General features: G+C 39.4%; 1 protein-coding gene across 3 annotated transcripts in view; it reads right to left on the minus strand.

Moving 5' to 3' along the window:
* Nucleotides 1-20,593, minus strand: part of ADAM17 (ADAM metallopeptidase domain 17) — a 41,945-nt gene that overhangs the window by 17,932 nt on the left and 3,420 nt on the right. Inside the window, exons 2-8 of one of the 3 annotated variants that reach the window (XM_061154793.1) lie at nucleotides 11,425-11,557; nucleotides 10,021-10,151; nucleotides 9,062-9,150; nucleotides 6,599-6,767; nucleotides 5,349-5,482; nucleotides 2,949-3,038; nucleotides 969-1,082 (exon numbers count right to left, since the gene is read on the minus strand). In XM_061154793.1, coding sequence (XP_061010776.1) covers nucleotides 969-1,082; nucleotides 2,949-3,038; nucleotides 5,349-5,482; nucleotides 6,599-6,767; nucleotides 9,062-9,150; nucleotides 10,021-10,151; nucleotides 11,425-11,557 — 860 coding nt within the window. Of the gene's footprint in view, nucleotides 1-968; nucleotides 1,088-2,948; nucleotides 3,039-5,348; nucleotides 5,503-6,598; nucleotides 6,768-9,061; nucleotides 9,151-10,020; nucleotides 10,152-11,424; nucleotides 11,558-20,593 lie in introns of those variants that run through there. The other 2 variants (XM_061154794.1, XM_061154795.1) reach the window with 2 other exon arrangements.

The raw sequence follows: 20,593 nt of genomic DNA on the forward strand, positions 1-20,593 counted from the left end.
CTTTGAGGGGTGAGGAAGCCCTATTAGAGAACACAAAAAATATTGTTTTAAAAGTAGTTATTGGATCAACATTTGATTGATGTTAATGTGCTCAGGTTGTGCAGTGGAAACTATTGTTAACATAGTTGGAGATCTAGAAAAATAAGAGTTTAGCCCTAGTGTAAAAACAATAAGATAATTGTTAATTTTAACCAAGAGTGCTAAAGCAGAGGCTGCCTCACCGGTGCTGCAGTCTTTGTGTGTTAAACTTTTTAGATAAATTTAGCTGAGAACTTCTGCAAAAAGACTGACTTTTGTGTTAACAGGATTGTATTTCTATTATGTTGCAACCTGCTGTATCATGAGACTGCCACTTTTCTGCTTTCTGCTAAGCTCAAGGCCAGAAGATAATGTACAAAAAATCTATGGGAAAAGACTCTCATAAACAAAAATATACAGAGAACACCTGGTTTCGTGAAGGACAAGCTGATGTAATGTTAAACTAAATCTGTATGCTTATCGCCCCCTTAGAAATGTACCAACTTAGGGTATAAAGACTACAGTGAAGAATAAAACATTGCCAGACTCTGCTGCACATCCCGATCTGGTCTCTCTCTGTTTCTCTCTCTCCCCCTTTCTCTCTCACTCGCCAACGCCGTTCATCCTGAGGGTACCCCTGGATCCTGCTGGGGCAAGGACCCCGGCAAAGGTGGGTATCCATTTATTTCCTAAAGCTCCATTACTTTGTTGGATTCGCAGAGATTTTACCATTAAGAAGCATTGTTTTCTAGCAATTTTCACTTTCAGTTCTGTCCACCTTGCTGTCTGCCCAGCAACAGGGGAAGAGGTCATCCTGGATCAGCTGGGGGGTGCTGACCCTGGTGCTCACCACCTCTAAGACACCCCCTCATTAATACAAACATGACCCACATTTTTAGAAACCACAGAATGGTGTTAAACAGTATCACACTCAGGGTTCCATGACCTACTTCTAGTAACGTCTTCACATCCCAAGCATCTTTTTCTTCATTTGGGTAACTTTTTGCCATATTGAAGTGCCTTTCACCAGGTTTCACCACTTGTGGAGACTTGAGAATGCGAATCTATACTTAAAGAGATAAAATACTTAGAACACTTCAGAAAAGTTCACAAGACTAAAATAATACTGCATTGTTTCAACTAAGTCAAAAAAGACCATTGACCATTCTTTAAAAAAAAAAAAGTTTTAGAGTCAAAATTCCATAAAATTCTTCAATTCTAATATCCAATGATTAAAAACAAACTGAGAACCAAAATGGTATGAAAAATGTCAAAGAATGATTTATAAATTTATAAGTGTACTCATTTTTATTTCTTATTTAGTTGGAAAAAATAAAAATCTAGGTTCCATGAGCCTAAAATCATTTATTCCAGTGATTCAGAGATGAGAATAAGATGTACAGCTCTGCACACCAGACATGTGAGTAAAAAAAAAAAAATCCTTATACATATAGCACAAATTCATATTAATCCTACTTTAAAAAAAAAAAAAAAAAAAAGGATGCTGGTTTCTCTCCAAAGGCTAATGCAAAAAGGAAGAAAGTCATGCTCAGCTCACTGTTTCTCTCATCTCTTTCAGATCTGCCTGCCTACAGAGGAGATACTGCAGTCTGCTCCCCAACCATGTGGTAAACTCACTGGGGTGGGCTTTGAAGCTCTGGCGCTGGGTGATCAAGATCCATTCTGGGATGAACTATGTGGGAGCCCACTCTGAGTGCACATTTAAGCCACATTCTCCAACCCACCTACCATCATTAAAGAAGCTGGTATTTTAATCTCCTACCACATCTAGTTTTTCTCAAACTGGTTCCAAATTCCTAAAGCAAAAAGCAGCTTTATTCATTGGTCTGCTAGAATTCAAATATACTGCAGCTATTTTAAACAAGTGAGACACCTTTATTGTACCATAATGGGGTAATCATCAACATATTCATGAAATGAAAAAGCAAGGTGCAAAAGAGTACAACATATCACACACAGACAAACACATGCTATACATGCATAAAATATCTCTGGGGAGATATGGATGAAACTAGCAACATGGATGTCTCTGGGGAAAGGAACTGGTTTGACGATGGGTAGCTGAGGAGACTTACTTTTCACTGGCTTTTGTACCATGTGTATATATCACCTATTCAAATAGAAACTTTAAAAAGGAAATGCAAAAGAGTAAAAGAAAACGGAAAAGGGAAAAATAACTCTTAGTTTTATACAGGTACTATAAAAGTGGAACATTTATTAGAAGTATGATACATGATTTCAAAAGCTTTCTTCTTTTTATTCTCTAAATTCTACACTACAGAACCTGTAATATGGCTACTTTAGTACAAACAACCTGAAAAAAACGAGATAATTTCCTTAATTTATATGTCAAAATGTCTGTCCAAAGTAATAGCCAATTTCAGAATACCAGATACTAACAAGTCTTATCAATTTGGAACAATTTTCACTATGTGATATAATTGGGATGACATTAATACATCAATGCTGGACATCATTAACAGATAGGAACTCAGAAGATTCTTAGGAAAAGAGATCTAATGGTTCTATATGTATAAATGCCTTGAAAATGTACACACAGCATTTTTGAGTGAATTTTCTAAGGTTTCAACAATGTGTTAGAATTCTAACTAAAGACATTAATTAAGCATAAGCAAAAGTAAAGCAACACAGAAGATAAAAAGGCCATGAAAAAAAGAAAGATCTTAGTTGCATAAGGTTTCCTGCCTAAAACAAGCCTAAGAACAGAATATTTCATAATCTATAAATAGTATCAAAACACTTAAGTTTATCAGATAAATCACTGTCATATCAGAATATTAATTCATGATTAAAGTAGAAGATAAGTTTTTGGGCTGTTAATACAAGTGACAAATATTTATACCACACAACTTAGTTGAACATTATAACACCCATCCATTGATAAATACCTGTTCTATCTGTATTCCATAACCTTTAAAACCTGCATTGTCCCATGAAGTGTTTCGATAGATGTCATCAACTCTGTCAATTAGCTCTATCTGTGTGTATAAAAAGGGAGTAAGAGAAAGACATTATGTATATTTCACCATTCTTTGCAGTCTAATATAAGTTCTTCAGGGATTTAAAAAAAAAAATCAATTTAAATACCACTGTAAAAGTTTCACCAAATAAAAAAACTGACATTAGCATGTTATTCTTAACGTTGACAGTTCTATCAAAGAAATTATTCCTAGACGCAAAATGTTACCAGAATAAAGCAGTTGTACAATTAACCCCCAATTTCAGGTAATCAACTGCATAGAGAATGGAAATATCAAGTAATGGGTTTTTTTAAAAACTGCCACTCAACTATAGAAATCAAAGTTAATAGTCAATTTACCTAAAATAGCCCAAAGAAGTACTCTGTTCACTCACGCCACATACTTCAAAAAAAAAAAAAAAAAACACCTTCAGAAAGTAGTAAGGAGCAGTGACACATACCACCACCATTATCTCAGACCCTTTCTAGGCAAAGTTCAGCACCCAAGCACGAGGCAGAAACAGGAATGAGGTCTCACCGTGTCTCCTCTCTCCTGTCCTCTCACGGGGGTGGGGGAGAGGTAGAGTACAGAGATTACTGAGGGAGGAGGGACAGCATTACAGCCAAGTATGATTCAAACTACAGTAGGAACAAGATACTCATTACCTAGCTTTTCCTTAAGAGAAGACTTCACTGTTCAAACTGGGTAAATGAGGTTTGTTCTGGCAACTGCGAAGTATGTTACAGGTCTACGAAATTGTTCTTTGCTTATGGTAACTCTAAGACCAAGAAATGCAATTTCTGGGAATTCCACATGGTCCAGTGGTTAGGAACCTGCCTGACAATGCAAGGGACATGGGTTCAGTCCCTGGTCTTGGAAGATCCCACATGCCGCACAGTAACTAAGCCTGTATGCCACAATTATTGAAGCCCACATGCTCTAGAGCCTTCAAGTCGCAACTAGATAAAGCCCACACTCAGCAACAAAGACCTAGAGCAGCCAGAAAAAAAAAGGAAATGCAATTTCTAAGACAAGACCTTACCTTATATTCATATTCCTGGTGTAATGAACAAAGAAGTAAACTAAGAGCCCCTAATACAAAACCCACACTAAGAACAGAAGCCTCTCAAGAAAGACTACCTGGGCTTCCCTGGTAGCTTGGTGGTAAAGAATCTGCCTGCCAATGCAGGAGACACAGGTTCAATCTCTGATCCAGGCAGATCTCACATGCCGTGGAGCAACTAAGCCCTACACCTGAGCACCGAACTGTTGAATCTATGCTCCCCAACAAGAGAAGCCACAGCAATGTGAAGCCCGAGCATCCGACAGGAGAGTAACCCCCGCTCACTGCAACTAGAGAAAAGCCAGCACAGCCAATAAACAAATTAATTTTTAAAAAGAGTTTCTTACTTAGGAACAAGAACTATAGTGACTTCACACACTACTCCTACTACCCTCGTAATAAAATTACTTGACATGGAGGGCAAGGGAAAGAAGGGCACAAAGAACGCACAGTCTGGGACCAGCAAGGCGAGGAGAAAGGCGGCGTTGCTGTGCTGGGCTCTGCAGCGCTACAGAATGAATAGCCACATTCTCTGTTACTCCCTCAATGTCATTCCACTCACTGCCAAGTGATCACGAGGAGTGAGGGCAGACTGACGAAAATGTCAATGAAATGAGATTCCCTTGACTTTTAAAATTACAACTGTAAATGCTTAAAAATCCAGCCATCAATGGTTCTGTAATCTTGCCTTCAAATCTTCACCCTACAGTTATGACACTGAAGTTCCATTTATTTCACCCAGTTATGGTCTAACAGTTAGATATTTTACATGATACAAACCAAGTGACCAATTCCTCTGATATATACATATAAGCAAAAATAATACACATAAGTTCATACAAATACTTTTTTCCCCCACTCTGGAGTATACATCCATATGTCCCAGCAATAGGACCACTGTCATTACAACAGTGATGTTTTCACAGAGTTCAGTTCTATAAAGACAGAAGGTCTATATTATGAACCTTCCCTAAACATAACACGCATAAAACTTCTGATGTGCAGAAAATCCTAGTTGAAAGGTAAAATAGGTTTTCAAAAATTTGAAAATAGCATCTAACAACTATTAATAATCAAACTACATTATTGTTTAAATAATGTAAGAACCTTAGGTGACAGACCTCAAATATTCTAGGAAATCACAAATCATCTGAAACAGATCTCATTTCATTACATTTCAAATTATAGCAGTCTTCTCTTAAATGGCACTTGCCCACCTACAGGAACGTTTCTGCCGATTATATCCTCCAATGTCAAATACTCACCAAGTAGTTGGTAGTTGTACTCTCTTCCCCTCTGCCCATGTATTTGTAAAAGCGATGATCTGCTACCACCAATAATTTACACGTGTTCTTCAAGGGATTAGGGTCGGCTCGTCTCTTCACCCGATGAACAAGCTCTAATATGAATTTGGATGCACTATTAAATCAAAATTCACCAAAACAAGGAGTTTTTTTATAGCAAAGTTTTAAATCTAGCATATTTTTGAAACAAATATTATTTGAGCTCAGTATCCTTAACAATATCTTGAACAAGAAAAATTTGGAGAAAGAAAAGTGAAAAGTAAGAATGAGATTTTCAAATTGTAGAATTCAAGGGACTTCCCTGGCATTCCAGTGGTTAAGACTCTGCACTGCCAATGCAAGGGACACGGGATCGATCCCTGCCTTGTGATCCCGAATGCCTTGTGGCGCCGCCAAAAAAAAGTAATAATAAAAAAGTTTTAAAAAAATTGTAGAATTCAAAAACAAGGAAAAGTGTAAAAGTACTTCACAGAATAACCACCTATCTATTGCTCAACTATGGAGGAGTCATTTTCTTCTAGAAGTCTACAAATTAACTAAAGTAAAAATAAATATATCCAGATAATCCAACATTAAAAAATTAGTGAGGGGACTTCCCTGGCAGTGCAGCGGTTAACACTCCGAGCTTCCAATGTAGGAGGTGCAAGTTTGATCACCAGGCAGAGAATTAGGATCCCTCATGCCACTTGGCATGGCCAGAAAAAATTTAAAAATAAAACTTGATCTTTAAATAAAACAACAATAAATGGGTAGACAATCTTTAAAGCACTCTAAATTCATCTATCTCAGGGCTGCTAATCATCTTCTTTTAAACAAAATATACCTCTCTTGCTACCAACTGATTTCTTATAAACGTATCTGAAGATTGTTTATTCACCGTACTATTCTGTCATTTCTAAATACCTGATAATGAAAATGTTTTTCCTCAGATTATTCAGTTTGCCCTTTCCCAATCTTTTTTCTAGTGTTTTCAATTATTACAGGCAAAAAAAAAAATGTAACTTAAGAAATTTTTGAACAATCCTGTTTCCTGTCTATAGCCATACCACCCTGAACATACGTGATCTCTCCTGAACAACTATTTTCAAGCCAAAATTAATACTACAGTTACTTGATAATCATGTTTTTTTTTTAAATCAACTAACAACCATCCCTATTGAAGACAGCTGTTATGCTTGCTTTTTATTTGAAATGTATGTTTTTCGTCTTACCATCAGGCAGCTCGCTGTCTACCAGCCCTTTTGGAAGCAACTCTTCATTATCCGCCTTTATATAACCACACACTTTTGGAGACTGCAAACGCGAAACATTCTTGATATCTTCAGATTTATAAACTAACATTCTTTTGTCTTTAGTATCATTAATTAGTCTCCAAAGTGGCTAAAATAGAAAACAAATATAACTGAGATGGAAAATATAAAAATGCCTAAGTATTAAACTCTTATAACATCCTTTGCCTATTGTTAGATATCAGTAACATTCATTTCCAGGTTAAGTAAACTGACTAGTCAAGACCAAATTCTTCTCTGTAAGGACACTGGTCTCATCTGAATTAGATAGTTCACACAAAAAAAGATGCTGTGTCTGTGTATATGTGCATCTATATATCTCCATATCCATCATGGAAATGAAAATCAAAACCTGAAGGACACCATATCCCCTAGGACAGCTGTAATCAAAACGACATATAACAAGTATTGGCAAGCAGGTGGAGAAACCCTCATCTACTGCTGGTGAGAATGGAATATGAAATATAAAATGCAGTAAATGAAAATGCTGAGGATGTAAACTGTGGTCACCATGGAAAACAGTGAAGCAGCTTCATAAAAAAGTTAAAAAAGGAGTTATCATATGAGCCAACAATTCCATTCCTAGTATATTACATACCCAAGAGCAATGAAAATATATGCTCACATAAAAACTTGTTCAAAAATGTTCATAGCAGGATTAGTCATAATAGCCGTTGAACAGTAGACACAACGCACATGTTCAACTGATGAATCAATAAACAAAATGTGGTATATCCAAATAATGGAATATTATTTGGCAATAAAAAGAAACGGTGTACTTGACACATGCTATAACATGAATGAACACTGAAAACATTCTAAATGAAAGTAGCCAGACACCAAAAGATCACATGTTGTGTGATTCCATTTATATGAGTTGACCAAGCAAATCTAAAGAAACAAAAAGACAAATATAAACAGACAGAGAATAGATAAGTGATTTCCTAGAGCTGGCAGAGTTGGGGGTTGGAAGCAGATAGTGGACTTCTAAGTAAGTAATAAACCACTTGACCAATTTAAAAATGACTAATCTCATGCTAAATCCTTCAACAAACCTGATGAGTTTACTTTTAAGTGACCATTTCACAGGAAAATGTTAATTATGATCATTTTTTTACTTGGTGAAACAGAGAGGAATGAATGAAAACAGAATTCCTAACTGTCCCAAAGGGAATTGTTTGGAAAAGTGAGGAATCTGAGAAAATTTAACTTGGATCTTAGGGCTTTCCTAGTGGCTCAGTGATAAAAAATCCTCCTGCAATTCAGGAGACCACCTGTGATGCAGGAGACATGGGTTCAAGCCCTGGGTCAGAAGATCCCCTGGAGAAGGAAATGGCAACCCACTCCAGTATTCCTGCCTGAGAAATCTCATGGAAAGAGGAGCCTGGCAGGCTACAGTCCATGGGGTCACAAGAGTCAGACACAACTAAGTGACTAACCACCATCACCAACTTGGATCCTAAATGCACACATTTTTGGACTAAGAAAAGACGATCTTAAGGAAATAAGCAAACATGTGCACCGTGGCAGAAATAAGGCTGCGCACTCCCCCCACTGTTCAGCTTGTTGAGCACAGGAGGTTAGCTTTTCCAGCCTGTTCTGTAGGCAGATCAGAGACAAGAATTCTGGAACGTGGGCGGAAGTGACATAGGCCACTTCTAAGCCTGGCCCATAAAATTCCCCTGCGGGATTCTCCAGCTGTTCCCCTTCTGTGGCAACCTCAGAGAACATGTGTCCATGTTCCAGAATATTCTCTTTTTTCAGGGACGCAGAAAACACTTCAACCCACAAATCGGGAGCAAACGGTTTGTTTTCTGAACTGGTATCTGACATGCAGTGATGTGTCTCATACAAAACGTGGCTCCTCTGGACTTGGTTTCGACTACTAGGGTTTCTTTTTTTTTTCGACTACAAGGGTTTCAATGAAAGAGTGGTCAGAGCCTACAGCTTCATCTTTTAACTTCTCAGACTATGAACTGTCACCTTTTATTGACCACATACTTCCAGAGCATCTAGGAAAGAGATTTCCTTTTCATCTTTGAGAAGCTTTACCTTTTGGGGATTATTAAGAGAAAGAATAAAGACAAGAGGAGGGGAAGAAAGTTTCCTATTCTATTATCCATCCCACATATGACTTTCTCTCAATTGTTGTACTTAAAAATACAGAGTGTGTCATAAAAATACAGAGTGTGTCCTATGACAGTATCTTAGATATGTTTTTTAAAAGTCTTTCATCTATTTTTCTGGTCTTAAAAAAATAAAACTTAAATACAAGGAGAAAATAAGTATAATTAAACAGCTTTTTCTTCCTAAAACAACTGTGAAATGGCTTTCTAAAAATAAGAGACATATGCTCCTTGAAAAAAAATTCACATGCAGACTTACCTCTATATTATATTCTGCCCCATCTGTGTTGATTCTTATTGTAATATCATCATCTCCTATGTGTGCTAGAACCCTAGAGTCAGGCTCACCTTAAAAAAAAAACAGCCATTATTAAAAACATTTAAAGCAAAAAAACTATGCACTACTGTTGATAAAAATCAACCACACCCTTATACAGCGTGGAATGCATCCAGGCACTGTGGAGATCTAAGGAACACAGCCCATAAAGTGGGTGGGTATTCTCACTCCCGCAAGAGGAATCTCAACTCTAGTCATCTGAAATCGGCCTCTTTCCCTCGGGTCATCTAGAGTGTGTTACAGAACAAAAGAAAGTACAAAATTTCTTCTGGAATAATTTTACCTATTTTGGGGTAAGAAAGAGGAGGCAGAAAGCATGATCTAGAATATACAGGTCTGAAACTATACTTTTTGAGTATTTTAGGGCCATTTTTTTTTCTTATTGCAGAAAAATGTCCAGAAGTAAACTGCAATTGCTTGTTTAATATATTTTATTAAATAAATACATAATAGGAGGTAAAATAATTGATCTATGATCCCATCTCCCTTGTTTACAATCTCATAAGGGAAGTCTACAGTCCTTCCCTGGAGACAAAAGGAAGTTAAATTCCTATGACTTAAGAGGAACTCCACTGTACGATCAAAATACCCAATCAGTAATGACATGCTGGATAATACCCATTTCCTGCTGTTTGCATGCTTCTGCTTCCAGACTTACAAAGCTCAAATAAAAAAGACAAACAATAGAATTTCTTGGCCACCCCATTCTCCTCCCCTCAAAAAAGAAAATACAACTCTAGTTTAATCTGGACACCCAACCTCCCAGTAGTGGTAGCAGTGTTAGTCACTCAGTCATGTCCGATTCCTTGTGACCCCACGGACTGTAGCCTGCCAGGCTCCTCTGTCCATACACGAAGGCAAACAAATGAGCACCTACTCACCAACCACGTGCCCGCTAAAGAAGTCCTGCCACTTGACGGGGTACTCCCTTTCATCTTTCCCATCTACCACCACGACTTTGAAATTTTTGGAAAAGCGTTCAGTACTTGATGTCAGGTATAATTTAAAATGCCTAAAGAAAGAATGCATCTCAACTTGAAGCACATAAACCTTTAGGAGGAAACATGTCAACATCAATAAGCATTTGTAACATGTACACCCCGACCCAATACAGTAATTCACCTTTCAGGAATGTATCCTAAAAAGATACCTCGACAAAGTACATGTATAAAGATATTCCCTGGAGCACTGTTTGTTATGGGGGGGGGGGGGGGGGCGGGGATCACTTTGATTAAACAATATCCATCTGCAGGGTACTAAAAACAGGAATATTTATGCAGCTGTTAAAAATGAGGTAAATCTATTCTATCTATATCACTTACACAAATATAGATCTATATGCAAAAAATACTCATTAAAATCTTTTGGAAGTTTGTAAGGAAACTTGCTGGGTCTGGAAAGTGCAACAGAATTAGAAGTGAAAACCTCTTATACTTGCTGTCTTTTTTGGGGAGGGGGGCCCCAAGGCCTAAGAGATCTTGGTTCCCCCACCAGGGATTGAACCCTCACCCCCTGCAGTGGAAGCCTGGAGTCTTAACCACTCAACTATCAGGAAAGTTCCTCTGTAGTTTTTTTTTAAAGCTAGGTACATATATTACTTTAAAATACTTGAAGAAGGCCTATCCCATGTATAAAGAAAAAGTCAGTCCATTTATATTCCTCTAATGTTTGTTTTTTGATATGAATAAAACTCTCTAAAAAGACTTTATAAAGAGGCCAGTAATTATCTAACAAATTTACATCTGTGAAACATGAGATATTAAAATTAATGACCAAACAGACCACACATCTATCCATGTATGCTATGAGATAAGAGCAATTCAATGAGGAAAGAGCACTGAATTGTAGACCCAGCTCACCACTAGGCTGTGGAGGCCTAAATAAATCCTTTATCTCTAAAGCTCGGTGTCTTCATTTTATATATGAAGACAGTACTCAGTATAAGGCTGACAATTCTAAAGCATCACGAAAGTAGTATAACCATTCAATTAATTAAAATTCTTTGTCAGAATTCCAAAAAATAAATTATACCATCATTAAGCAACAATAAACAACCATCATTAACACTTTTGAAACAAACATTTACTTTTTAAAAAATAGTCATTAGTATGAATTTTAAAATAAGCAATACATTATTACAAGAAGCATGACAGACTATAATTAGACTAATTACAAATCTTTACACTGTAACTTTCTAAGATTTAATTAGACACTCCAATTTTTCTGCTTTTACCAAACCAAGTACCCCACTGCCCCAACATTATTTTATGAATACTTCATATTACCTTTTCAAGGCTGAAAAAGTCAGTAGTGTTTCTAAGTGTGTTGAGGCCTGCAGCTCCCTTTTTCTCACAGAGTGCTGCTGGATATTGGATAAGGAGAGGATATCGTAGTCCGAGAGCAAAGAATCAAGCTTTTCTGAAATAAAGGTAAAAAGGTTATTAACACTGAAACCTACTAATCAATTGTAATATCATTAAAAAGAGAGTCAAACAACAAACTCTTCCTGATGTAATGTCCCAGCAGTATCAAAGTATTCTTATCAAACACACACACACACACACACACACACACACACACACACTCTCTCACACACCCCTGAATCTAATTAAGATCGAACTTACAGTTTTTAAGACAAAAAGGGATTAGAGGTTGCCAAATTCAATAACCACCTTAGGAAGTAACCAGCCACACCCAGAATGTTCCATTCCTGCAAAACAAATGACCCAATTTTTCCAGGAAACAAATGGCATGAGAAAGAAGGGAGAGGTGCAGACAGAAGAGACTTAAGAATACAGGAAGCAAGTCGAGGTGTGAGCCTTCTGGGCTCCAAGGTCAAACGAATGGGTTCTGGAAAGAGACCTGGGACACTCAGGGAAATGTGAACGTAAGTCCATGTCCATGTCTTAATAATTTTAATACCTCAGAGAATATCAGAGTATGCAATGAACTAACTTCTAAATTCAAGGCATTTATGGCTATATGTTCAGAATTTCTAAGAACAAGGCTGCCTAAGTGACCTGCCCACTGTCCACCTGGGCAACATCAATTCCTTACCACTTGATGTAAAGTAACAACGAGCAACAAATGTATCAATGGTCTGGGCAACCAAACTGGAAAAGCAAATCTTTTATAGAAAAAAACATTCCAAATTAGAGAGCAAAATAGTGGTGATATCCCTATCACCGTGCTCTCAACAGATACAGCAGAACAGCATCCCACGGGACACCAAGAAGTGCAGTGGTAAGACCAAACAAATCCCTAAGAAAAAAAATCTAACACTTTTTTTACCAGACTGACTTGGAACCCAAGAAAAGCAAGGCTGCACTGCCGCAAAGGCAGGACAAGCACATGTAAGTTCTTATTTGGCACAAAACAAGAGTAAACACTGTATACGGAAGTCACTTTTTATCAACAGCAACTCTTCTGTCTCTCCCACCATCAGGAAGATTTCTGGAAGACACTTTTGGTGACTTAAGTCTCTGTAAAAACTGTCTAAAAATATTTGAGCCGATGTTTCCTTTCTTCTCAACAACTATCACTGCAGAAGCAACGGTATTCAAAATCATTCCAGTGGACTTAGAATGTCCTCAAAATAGAGCAGCAGGAGCTTAAAATACAAGTCTGTTGCTGCTGCAGTTAAAAATGCTCACAAAACCATTTTTAAAAGAATCTACCCTATACTTTTCTCCATCCTCTTCTCCTAAATACCCTCAACTGGTTCTTTCATCCATTCATTCACTATGTGCCAATCAGTGGCCTAAGGGCTAAGATACAGCATTCAACGAGCAAAGTCCTTGCCTACAGCAGTGGGAAAGACAGACAACACTCCAGAAAACCCACGCCAGTGCTGTGGGCATGAGAGTAGGAGAGCAGAGACAGGCAGCGGGGAGGGTCAGTTTATACAGAGTGGTCAAAGAAGGAAAAACGCCTCACTCTCGCATGATATTCAAGCAAACCTGCAGAGGCACACTGCTATGTAGTCAAAGGAGATTTAATCAAAGTCCATTCAAGGCTCTACCTCAAGATTAAAGGGGTAGCAAATTTCACACTCACTGGGTACCACCCATTTTCTGTTAACAAAAATTGCCTTTTAATTTTATTCCAGCTGTTTCGGAAGGCGCAGATCTCTTTTATGCCAATGGATGGTTATTGGTGACTTGACCTTGCTAATTATAATGCTAATTATAACCAATGAAAAACCTTAAAGAAGCTTGTCATTTATTCAACAATTTTTGAGTGTTTTGTTTCCTACAAGACTCCATACTAGGCATTTTACATTATCTCCACAAACATCCTTGGGATATTTTCCCTACCTTACACATGAAGAAACAGATTCGGAGAGAAAAGTATCACAAAGCTAACAGCACAGTACAAAGATTTGAACTGGGGCCTGTCTGGCTGAAAACTTCAAGCTTTATTGATTTCAACTTTGAAACTGCTTAAAAATAGCCTAGCTCTTCCTGGACATGCCACTTCTTGGCCTCCTCCTTTTTGATTGTCAATCAAACATGATTCTGCCTCCCTCTGAATTCTTCAGCCTTTTGTTTACACCTCTCTTCTGGCATTTTTGAGTTATATTTGTCTTATCTCACAAACAGACTGTAAGACAGCCAAAAGTGAGCTCCGTTTTAAAATCACAGTATCCTTACCTCACAAGACCTGGCACAGAACCCTGCACAATACAGCACTCCCACGTTCACAAATTGCACAAATTCTCAATGCTGAGATGCTGACACAATCCTTTAGCCCTTCAACTTCCTTGATACAGGTTGGTACATGGACTGAGTTTCACTCAAGATCATAATCACTCCTACTGACTGGGATACTATAGTTTTATTGTCAATGATACAAGCTAGTTGTTCTCAGAGTGTCCTCCCCACAACCAGCATCACCTGGGAATTTGTTTTCCCCTCAGTTCTCCACAATCGGAAATTCTAGGCAAAGGGCCCAGTCATCTGTGTTTTAGGTGCCTTCCAGGTGATGCTGACGTACACTCCAGTCTGAGAACCACTGAACTAGGCAACTAAGGAAACAGCTCAAAGTGAAGGGAAAAATCTTCAAGCACTAAGATGTTCACTGTTCAGTCTCGCGTTAGTTTTAAGAACAAAAAACTGAAAACAAACTAAGTACCTGGCAAACAGAGAAGTGACTGCACTTCCTAATGACAAAGACAAGAAATCTGCAACCATTTAAAAGCTGTCAACAACAGATTTTAAGAACATGAGAAAATACTTATACTATAATATTAAACAAGCAAAGGTAGATTTTAAAATCTATTCATATTGCATGACCTTAACTATGTACAAAAATAGGGCTAGAAAAAAAAGAGCAAGATAGTAACATCATTGGTTATCTTTAGGTGTTTTTCTATAATAAGCACTTTTAAAAGGGAGTTAGCTAAAGCACTTTAAAGTACTTAACTAATATGTTTCCATTGTAATTTACCCTCTTTTTAACTAGAGATCTCAAACTGGACAGCCTGCAGCCATTACAGACAGACAGCAGACGCCTTTCCTTGTCCTGCACTCTTGAGCTCCTGCTCTTATGCAAGCAGTAACCTTCCAGATGCTCAGTATTTCACTGCACTTCACCAACTACTGGTGATCCAATTTTCCATAGCTCTTTCAAAAAAATTTCTATTTCCCCCATCCAAATCCAAAAATCTCCAAAAACTTAAATATGAAACACGTAACTTCCTGCGGTAGAGTTTATGACAGTCACTACCAGACAATGCTAAAAGAATTATCTTATCAGCTCAGGGTACCTTCATGTTCTCTCTTTTAGAAACTCCACAACGGCTGCCCAGCACTCTCCACATGAGAACACTTTCCTCGCTTCCTACAAGTTGCTCCAGCAATCACCCTGAACAACCAAGCTTTTCTCATTTCAGCTGCTACAAACACAAATTAGAAAAAGACACAAATAAAAGAGTATGGCTTTTACTCTTGGCATTTACTCTTTGTATAGAGTACACTATACAATTTATAGTGTAGGAATATAGTATACTGGGCTTCCCTGATGGTTCAGTGGTAAAGAATCTGTCTGCCAATGCAGGAGACTTAGATTTGATCGGGAGGCTCCCCTGGAGAAGGAAATGACAACCCACTCCAGTATTCTTGCTTGGAAAATTCCAAGGACAGAAGAGCCTAGCGGGCTACAGTCCATGGGGTCGCAGAGAATCGGCCACGACTTAAGGACTCAACAATACAGTGCGCTATTCAGGAGTACTGTATCATTTAGGATCTCCTCCCAAACCTGTCAGCTCTCCGCTGCCACATGTTAGTTTCCCTCACTTGGCCTCTTCTGCCTAGTCCTCCTTAGGGACTCTTACTCACTGCTTTTTAAGCCTTTCCACCCCCACCCCTTTCTTACAAGCACATCCTGCACGTATGTATTCTTCCCCTTTCCACCAGACCCCACCTACTCATTTACTCAACAAATATTTGCTGAAAACCTCCCACCTTCCAAGCACTAGGGATATTAATAGAGAGAAAGAAGATATATTTCCAATACTGCGACTTTGGGAGAAAGAGCATGATACCCCCTGCAAAAAAAATCACGATAAAGTACTTCACAAGTCTAGGGAGAGGAAACTGCAAGAAGTTATAGAAGGACACAGAGGGAGCATGACCTGTGTGGCAAGCCAAGGATGCTTCCCCAGAGAACAGCATTGAAGTTAAAACCAAAAGGATGAGGAGGCAGCCAAAAGAAGAAAAGGACAGGGTTCTCAGTAGAGGGCATATCTACGTTGAGGTCCACAGAAATACAGAACGTCATACACACAGAGAACTGAAAGCAAGTCAGGGAGGCTGGAGGGCAGAATGGCGGGGAGAATATGAACAGGTGGGAGTCTGCAGAGGCAGGCAGAGGTCTGGTCAGGGAAATGAATTAAGGATGCAGGACTTCGGACAAGGGCAACAGGTATCAATTGGAAATTTCATTCTGACTGTGAAACCAAATCCCCTAAAACAAAGTTCTCCTGCTGAGCTTATGATCAACCTCTCTATCCAAAACTTAACCTCTCTATCCAAAACTTGGGACTGAAACCAAGCAGGACCCTCCCAGGTACAAAAGCCTTTCTGTCTCCTGTTGCTTGTTTGTAGAAAAGGCTTTAGTCTCCCAAGCATTCCCTGAGTTCCAAACGGCAGATTCAGGCAATTACTAGAGAAGTGAGGGACTGCAGAAACAAAGCAAAAGCAGTCAAGAAACAATAGACAGTCCGAGTTCCTCCTCCAGGGACATACAGAACAAAATGACACAAACCTCTGAGTTGTTCTACAGGAACTAGGACACCTCCCCCCTCCCAGGTGGAGGATGGTGACGACAAGCTCACCACCAGAATACAGACCCCAGACTGGTTGGGACCAGAAGGTTGAAGATTAAGACTCATGAATCACCACCCTGTTGCCTCACCACCAACCAATCGGAAGAAGGTCATGCTCCCTGCAACACTCACCCCAAACGTTACCTTTAAAAACCTTGGGTAGCCAGGAAGATGGATCTACAAGACTACATCTCCCATCTTCTCCACTGGTGCCCTTCCAATCAATAAACCTTTTTCAGCTTCAAACTCAGACATTTCCATTTGTTGGGCCTCACTGTGCGTCAGGCACATGAACCTGGGTTCAACAACAACCATAGTGACTCTTTGCAAACCCATGGACTGTACAGTCCATGGAATTCTCCAGGCCAGAATACTGGAGTGGGTAGCCTTTCCCTTCTCCAGGGGATCTTCCTGACCCAGGGATCGAACCTAGGTCTCCCATATTGCAGGCAGATTCTTACATTCCCTGAGCCACCAGGGAAGCCCTGAACGGGCTAGAGGAGGACAAACCTGCAGTCTAGGAAATCAGCTAGTAAGTTGCTGTGCAATCTGGGTAGAGATCACTAGCTGACCCTCAAGCTTCTCACTTGGATATCTGGGTAGACAGTAGCACTGTATTCACTGAGATTTCAAAAAAGAAAACACAACTGGGAGCAGGTTTGGGGAAGGGATTTGTTAAAAAGAAAACACAGCCTATGATGCCAAACCAGGCTTAATACCTAACCTAACTGTAGTTTCAATCTTCACCAGAAAAGTAATCTTAAGCAACAAGTTTGGAATTGCCTGGTCAGCACCAAGGAGGTAATCCGTCACACAGACCCCTTCATCCCACAGAGGAAGAAGAGATACTCCATATGATAAAATCCTTACCAGTTCCCTTCCCCCCTAAAAAGATGATGTCTTGGCCTAAAAACTACCCTTAATTCTTTCACTAACAGCACCCGTGTCCCATCCTTCTTCCTATCAAAAGCTTCCATTTGGTCCAGACCCTCAGAGAACCCTTCCAGCTGCTGGCAGACATGCTGCCCAATGCATAAAGTGCCTCATCAAGCCAACTAGATCTTCAAATTTACTTGGCTGAATTTTGTTTTTAACAGGTTGACATAAGGGGACAAGTGGATACTGAAAGATTCTGAAGTTCTATACTACATCTTGTTCCTTTATATATAGTCTGCAATTATTCATTTACATAGAACTTTTTTGCATTAAGTCATCATATGTTTGCAGTTGCATCACTGAAAATTCAGTGATTTTAGGCAGAGAAAGAGTAAATCTGTTAGTCTCTGATGTTCAAAATCAATACCAGTGATAAAAAACAGCTGATACTTCTTTATGTTCTCAAAGAATACAGACAAAGCTGCACTTTCAGGTCTGCAACAAACCAGCTTTCTGGATCCAGAAATGGAGTGGCCCACAGGTTTGATAAACCTTCCACTCCACCCTTCCCTCAAACCTGAATTGTTGTATCTTTAGGATATGCTTTTATGACCACTGACTTTAGGACAATGACATAAAATATACCCTTACCTCATTCATCATGTCCAGAGGCAAGTTTTTAAAGTAAAACTGATTTTTTTTTTTTAACATCAGAAACATTTTGTTTTGGGGTACAGCTGATTAACAATGTTGTGATAGTCAGGTGAACAGCAAGGGGACTCAGCCATACATGTATCCGTTCTCGCCCAAACCCCCCTCCCATCCAGGCTGGCATATAACAATGAACAGAGTTCCATGTGCAACACAATAGGTCTTTGTTGGTTATGAATTTTAAGTATAGCAGTGTGTAGATAACCTTCCCAAAGTCCCTAACTATCCCTTCCCCCTGGCAACCATAAAGTTCATTTTCTAAGTCTGTGAGTCTCTTATTAAACTGATTTTTAAATAATGAAGTGTTAGAAGAATCTGGAAACATTTGTGAACTTTTTACTTAATTTCTCTTTCCTTTTTGCAATCAACCGCATCTTCCTGGAATTCAGCTTGCGGTTGTCATGCAGAGCTGTTGGAGCACTCTGCTCACTCTCCACGACTCTGCTGCAGAGTACCAAGAGTTCCTCCAAAAGACACAACCAGAGTCATGTCCTCACTTCTTGCAGAAGTGGGAAAGGTAAAGCCAGGGTTGCAGTCTAGTGTGTATTTTGCTTCTGCAGAAGACACAGGAGACTTGACTGCTCTTCAGTACTCCTCCAAATACGCAGGACAAGGGAAAGGCCTGGTCACTTTGCAACAAGCCCTAGGCATGGAAGAATCCCTCCGTGGGACTAAGGGATAAGAAAAGAAGAACTGGGCTGTCTGCAAGGCGGTGGGCCCCAAAGACTGGGAACTAAAAACTTCATTTAATGGGTTTATCCCAGTTTGGGGGATGAAGGGTGAGGTGCCTCAAATAACTCCTTATCAAGAGCCCTTCAACTGGGCTGGGACTAAACCTGGGCCAAAACTCTCCAGCAAGACCAGTCACAGGGAAGCTGAGCCAAAGGGAAAGTAAGTCTAGCTCAACGTGTGCTTAGTCAATCAGTCCTATTTGACTTTTTGTGAGCCCACAGGCTCTAGATCCATGGGATTCTCCAGGCAAGAATACTGAAGTGGGCAGCCATTCCCTTCCCCAGGGGATCTTCCTGATCCAGGGTATTCCCAAACCCAGGTCTCCTGCATTGTACTTGGATTCCTTACTGTCTGAGCCACCAGAAAAGCCCCAGCCTAAGGGAACCTTGAAAAAACCCTGGATTGATCCATAAGGCTCTGCAGCTGAAATGGATGCAAATTCGGGTTAAGAAATGAGATTACTTACAGTTTGCAACATTGCTGCCTATTCCTGGATTAAATCTTGTCTCCTATATACATTCTTCTAATCAAATAGATAAGTAATTTTGGACATCTGAAGTAAGTGGACTTTTGAAATTTGAAGTATCTGTGAATACTGAGATGGATACATGAGAGTGGCACTTCAGAGAACAAGACGAGGTCAGAGATCTGTATTTGGTAGTTATCAGGACAGTCAAATGGTAAGTGAAACCAGGGTACCAGATGAGACAGCCAAAGCCTACAACTCTTATTCTAAAATCATGGCATCTGGTCCCATCATTTCATGGCAAACAGATGGGAAAAGTGGAAAACCGTGGCAGATTTTATTTTCTTGGGTTCCAAAATCACTGCGGATGGTGACTGCAGCCATGAAATTAAAAGATGCTTGCTCCTTGGAAGAAAAATTATGACAAACCCAGACAGCATATTAAAAAGCAGAGACATCATTTTGCCAACAAAGGTCCAGCTAGTCAAAGCTATGATTTCTCCAGTAGTTGTGTATGGATGTGAGAGTTGGACCAAAAGGAGGCTGAGCACTGAAGAATTGATATTTTTGAACTATGGTGTTGGAGAAGACTCTTCAGAGTCCCATGGACTGCAAGGAGATCAAACCAGTCAATTCTCAGGGATATTCTCAACCGTGAATATTCAATGGAAGGACTCATACTGAAGCTCCAATGCTTTGGCCACCTGATGCGAAGAGCCAACTCACTGGAAAAGACCCTGATGCTAGAAAGATCGAGGGCAAGAAGAGAAGGGGGCAACAGAGGATGAGATGGTTGGATGGCATCATCGACTCAACGGACACTTAGCTTGAGCAAACTCTGGGAGATAGTAAAGGACAGGAAAACCTAGCGTGCTGCATGCAGTCCATGGGGTTACAAAAAGTCAGACAAAAAAAAAAGGTCAGACACAACTTAGCAACTGAACAACAACTTTTATTAAGAGGCAGGAAAAAAATTTTAAAAACACAAGGAAGGACGTAGGGAAGGAGATACCTGGCTCCTTGGCTCACTTTAGGACTAAGGGACATATGAGAACGCACTTCATTTCACCTCACTACCTCTATGAAGGTTTCCCTGTGAAGACTTTTCCTGTCCTTTCCTCCCTCCCTCCCAATCTTCTGACTTTCTTCAAATTATACTTCCAACAGAAAACACTCACCACCTCTCACAAATACTAAACGGTGAAGTTTCCGATATTCAACCACACTGGGCCTTGAAAGACACCTACACTTAATGTTCTGGAAAACCCCATGAAGGCCAAAAGGAATTCTCCAGTTTCCCCACCCCGGCTCTCTGCTTAACTCTTCATTCTATTTTAGAAAT

This window comes from Dama dama, chromosome 11 (genome assembly GCF_033118175.1).
Source record: "Dama dama isolate Ldn47 chromosome 11, ASM3311817v1, whole genome shotgun sequence".
In the NCBI taxonomy this organism is placed as follows: Eukaryota; Metazoa; Chordata; class Mammalia; order Artiodactyla; family Cervidae; genus Dama; species Dama dama.